Source organism: Eurytemora carolleeae, unplaced genomic scaffold (genome assembly GCF_000591075.1).
Source record: "Eurytemora carolleeae unplaced genomic scaffold, Eaff_2.0 scaffold1517, whole genome shotgun sequence".
Lineage (NCBI taxonomy): Eukaryota > Metazoa > Arthropoda > Copepoda > Calanoida > Temoridae > Eurytemora > Eurytemora carolleeae.
Genome location: NW_019397470.1, coordinates 23,739 through 27,852, shown reverse-complemented (window position 1 = coordinate 27,852; position 4,114 = coordinate 23,739). Strand labels below are relative to the sequence as shown.

The 4,114-nt window shown below is 31.4% G+C and overlaps 2 protein-coding genes across 2 annotated transcripts in view; both read right to left on the bottom strand.

The window, feature by feature from the left end:
- Positions 1–1,058, bottom strand: part of LOC111714471 (ribosomal protein S6 kinase 2 beta) — a 21,368-nt gene extending 20,310 nt beyond the window's left edge. The window contains exons 1-2 of the mRNA XM_023489580.1: positions 999–1,058; positions 108–203 (exon numbers count right to left, since the gene is read on the bottom strand). Of these exons, the coding sequence (XP_023345348.1) occupies positions 108–203; positions 999–1,058 (156 nt within the window). The remainder of the gene's footprint in view (positions 1–107; positions 204–998) is intronic.
- Positions 1,059–1,921: 863 nt separating this feature from the next.
- LOC111714466 (uncharacterized) overlaps positions 1,922–4,114 on the bottom strand; it is a gene marked incomplete in the record, with an annotated part of 2,670 nt that continues 477 nt past the window's right edge. The window contains 1 exon segment of the mRNA XM_023489576.1: positions 1,922–2,210. Within this exon segment, the coding sequence (XP_023345344.1) occupies positions 2,123–2,210 (88 nt within the window).

The window sequence follows — 4,114 nt, the reverse complement described above, 5'->3', positions numbered from 1 at the left end:
AAGTACCTTCAAGTACATTCAATTCTCAAAAACAAGACAAAAACAAACCTTTTCTTATTTATTTCAGCTTAAATTTTTATATTATTCAAAATCAGATTAATACTGACCTCTATTTCCATTGTATGATGATTACTAGGTTCAGTTTCTTCAAGAGTTAAATCCATGTCTATTGGATCCTCAGCAGAACATCCATTAGTTTCAGTCTTAACAATCACATTCATTAGGGTCAACCTTAGGGATCACATTCATTAGCTTCAACCTTAGCAATCAGATTCAATAGTTTCAGCCTTAACAATCAGATTCATTAGCTTCAACCTTATCAATCAGATTCATTAGCTTCAACCTTATCAATCAGATTCATTAGTGTCAACCTTAACAATCAGATTCATTAGCTTCAACCTTAACAACCAGATTAATTAGTTTAAAGCTAATCATCAAATTACTCATATTAATCAGATACTGTAGACGGTTTTTAATTATTAGTTAAATGAATTAGATCAATCATGTTACTCAGATCTATTAAACATCAATTGTATCATTAGTCAGATCGATTAGATGTATCAGATCAATTACCAGATGTATCAGATCAATTACCAGATGTATCAGATCAATTACCAGATGTATCAGATCAATTACCAGATGTATCAGAATTACCAGATGTATCAGTTCAATTACCAGATGTATCAGATCAATTACCAGATGTATCAGATCAATTATCTGATCCTGGGTCCTTAAAAAAATGGATCCGGATCCAGGTCATTAACATTTATTTAAGATTTACTGATTTATTGAACGGAAGAAAATTTTTTGACTTAATTTTCGTACTTTTTTGATAATCTCTCTTTTTTAACAGTACATATTCGAGTTCTCAGAGCAACAGATTTGTTTTTGTAGTTTTTGGTTGATATTTTGTTTACGGAATCGGATCCGGATCTAGGAAGTAAAAATGTTGCGGTAGCAACGGATCCGGATCCTAAGCACTGAATGAGATGAATTACCTCTTCATTTACGATGAGATTGACCTGTTTGAAGGGATCTACAAGGTGAGCTAGAGGCATCCTAAAACAAGAACAAAAATATATATTAATAAAATTGATTGACGGTTTATTGATTCTAACTTTCGAAATGTTAGTAAATAAACAACTTTTTAATATTTGTGATATTTGAAAATTGAAAAAAAAAAATCAACTCAATTTTTTCCGAAAAATTGTGATATGGGTATCAATACATACGTTTTGAACCGCTAACCATCGTCCATTTGGCCGTTGTTTCGATATTAAACAAATTGTTTGATCTAAGGATAAAAAACTAGTCTTTAAACACATTTAAAAATAACTTGATTCCAAGGAATTCTAAAAACACATGGATATTTTAAACCCATCTACATTTTTTTATTATTGTTTCTGGCTTACAACAGTGATTTGATTTACACAATTGCAAAAATGACATTTTATTTGTAAATTGTAAACAAAAACTCTCAAAATGTTTTTAATGATAAAAAATTAAAAACGTTTTTTCATTGTCAAAGAAATCTTAGAACTAATGCAAGGTGGATTTGAGCATTTTATCAAAAACTAGATGGAGAACCCAGCGTTGTCCAGGGTACTTACAGTTAATTCCGCCGTTTACCAGTGCTTGGTCGTTACTTACTCGGGGTACATGTGTGGTGATCCTCAGAACTCCAGGTAGGAGCATTATGAATTCGTAAATTACGAATTTATCTATTTTCTTCTTGAATGATATACGTTTGATTACCTGAAGTTAAATATTTGCCTAGAACATGAAAACCTCAGAGAAAGATGGTCTAAGTATTTTCAAGTAACTCCAAGTAACTCCAAGTACCTTCAAGTACCCTTCAAGTATCTTCAAGTACCTTCAAGTACCTTCAAGTACCTTCAAGTACCCTTCAAGTACCTGTCAATCTGAAAGAATTTAGGTTGTACAGTGATCTTATATTACTATGTACACATTACAGCGTACATAAACTATTAGTGTACTATAATGACTACTCTATATTAGACTTGTAGGGAGTTCATTTTCCCGCCATAAGTTGAAAACAATGGAATTCTAAATTCACAAAGAATTTAATTGTTTTTAAACAAATCTTGTTTCTTCTGCGGTTTTACATCTTCTTTGTAGCGACAGTAGTTGGCGGAGCTCCATTTTCAAACCATTCAGATCGAAACTTTAGAATCCGCTCGTCATCAGGCCTGTAAACAAATAAACAAATCATAAGTGAACACTGAACACTATTAAATGAAATAGCGCTAATCTAACGCGCTTGACCTCGATATTCAGTGTGACAACTTTTGAACTGAAGGACTGCGTAGTTTCTCAATTTTAGTTATCTCTTTATCTAATTGTTGGAAACCCAAAAGGGTTCAAATTAATGCTTTTAACTACAAAAAAGGATATCTACTCAATCCCGGGATTCACACAACAATAGTTTGTACCTCAATTCTTTTTTTAAAAAAAATTGAAAAGAATCAAATTTAATTGGTTTAAGATTACTAATACAGTAAATTTCTTTTTGAATTCATGAAATTAGGTTCGACTCTTGCTTCTTATTTAAATTAAGTATTTCAAACAATTTAAAAAAAAAAATTTAAAATTATTAATAATCTTTGAAGTTTTATCGGCAAGTAATAATCTCAAATTTAATAGATTATAGTGAACTAGACTTTCAAGGCGAAGCCCATCTTATTTTATAATTTTGAACATTTTTTTTAAATACATTATAACAAAACAAAAACAAAACAGTTTGCGGATTTTCTAAAAAAATGTTTGTAGATTCTTAAAGTTAAATGAAAATGAAATTTTGTTGGGAGTTTCATTGAACTACTTACAGGAACTGTAAAATTAAAATGAAAAGGGGGTATAGGATGAAACCTGAGAATCTCAGGCAATTAAAAAATACATATAATACATCTATCTGATGTTCCTGTCTCGAGAAATTGATATAAAACTGTCTCAAATTGCGATTGGCTGAAGTTCTGGTGACGTAATACGGACTATATGTAATTATATTATTTATATCTATTTAAAAAAAAATTAATAGGAGCAAACCTGAGATTCTCAGGCTCCTGTGGGATATCGTCGTTTTCAGATTGGTTGAATATAATCTGTTTAATACTACAAAATTCAATATACATGAATTTTCGTGTAAATTTGACACAATTTTATATCAATTTCACAAGACCGGAACATCAGATAGATGTCTTATAGGTATCGTTCAACTCCTGAGATTTTCAGGTTTCATCCTAATCCCCCTTTCATTTTTACTTTACAGTCCCTTTAAGGTCAAAAATAAAATCTAAAAGTTGTCTTCTTATTCCAGTTGTCTGATTCGCAATGCATAGGTTTTGAAGATTGCATAGGATTATAAAAGTACTATCATTCTTACGTAATTATAATTGAAAAGTTACTCTTCGTTATATGATTATTCAACCCTTCATAATTGTGCACCAAAAAACGCATTTTCTTTGATGCTAAAAAATTCAGATTAAAATATAAAAAACAAGGCTTTTAGCGCGCTTCGAGCCCATCTTCTATTTCAACTTAAAATTGTGGTTTTATCTGCGAGCATCTTCTCTTTGTACAGTATAAAACAAAAGCGGTTACGGGGTTTCATAATATTTTTTCGCGCATTTTCAAAATTTTACAAAAAAAGCAAAATTTTTAATATTTTGATCATTCATAAATCCTTCCCTGGGGTCACGTGAGGCCCCACACAAAATTTAGGCCTGATCGGTTCAGCCGTTTTGACGTTTTTTGGATACAAACAGACAGACAGACAAGCTAAATTTATATATAGAAATAGTATATTTATCCGATGGACCAAAAAAAAACGAATTTGTGCTTTCTAATGGGATTCAAGTTCAGCTCTTGAATATAGTTGCTCAGATCTAATTTTCTCCTGTTTTAAAGATCCAATGAAAACGGGTTTACAAAAAAATTAAGGAACCTTCTCCTTACCTTCTCTTTCAGGGCTAATTATCCTCATTACAACCCACCCACCCTCCAGGGCTAATTATTCATTAAAACCCTCGCCCTCTCTACGGCTATCCTCATTACAACCCACCCTCTACGGTTAATTATTCATAACAACCTTCAG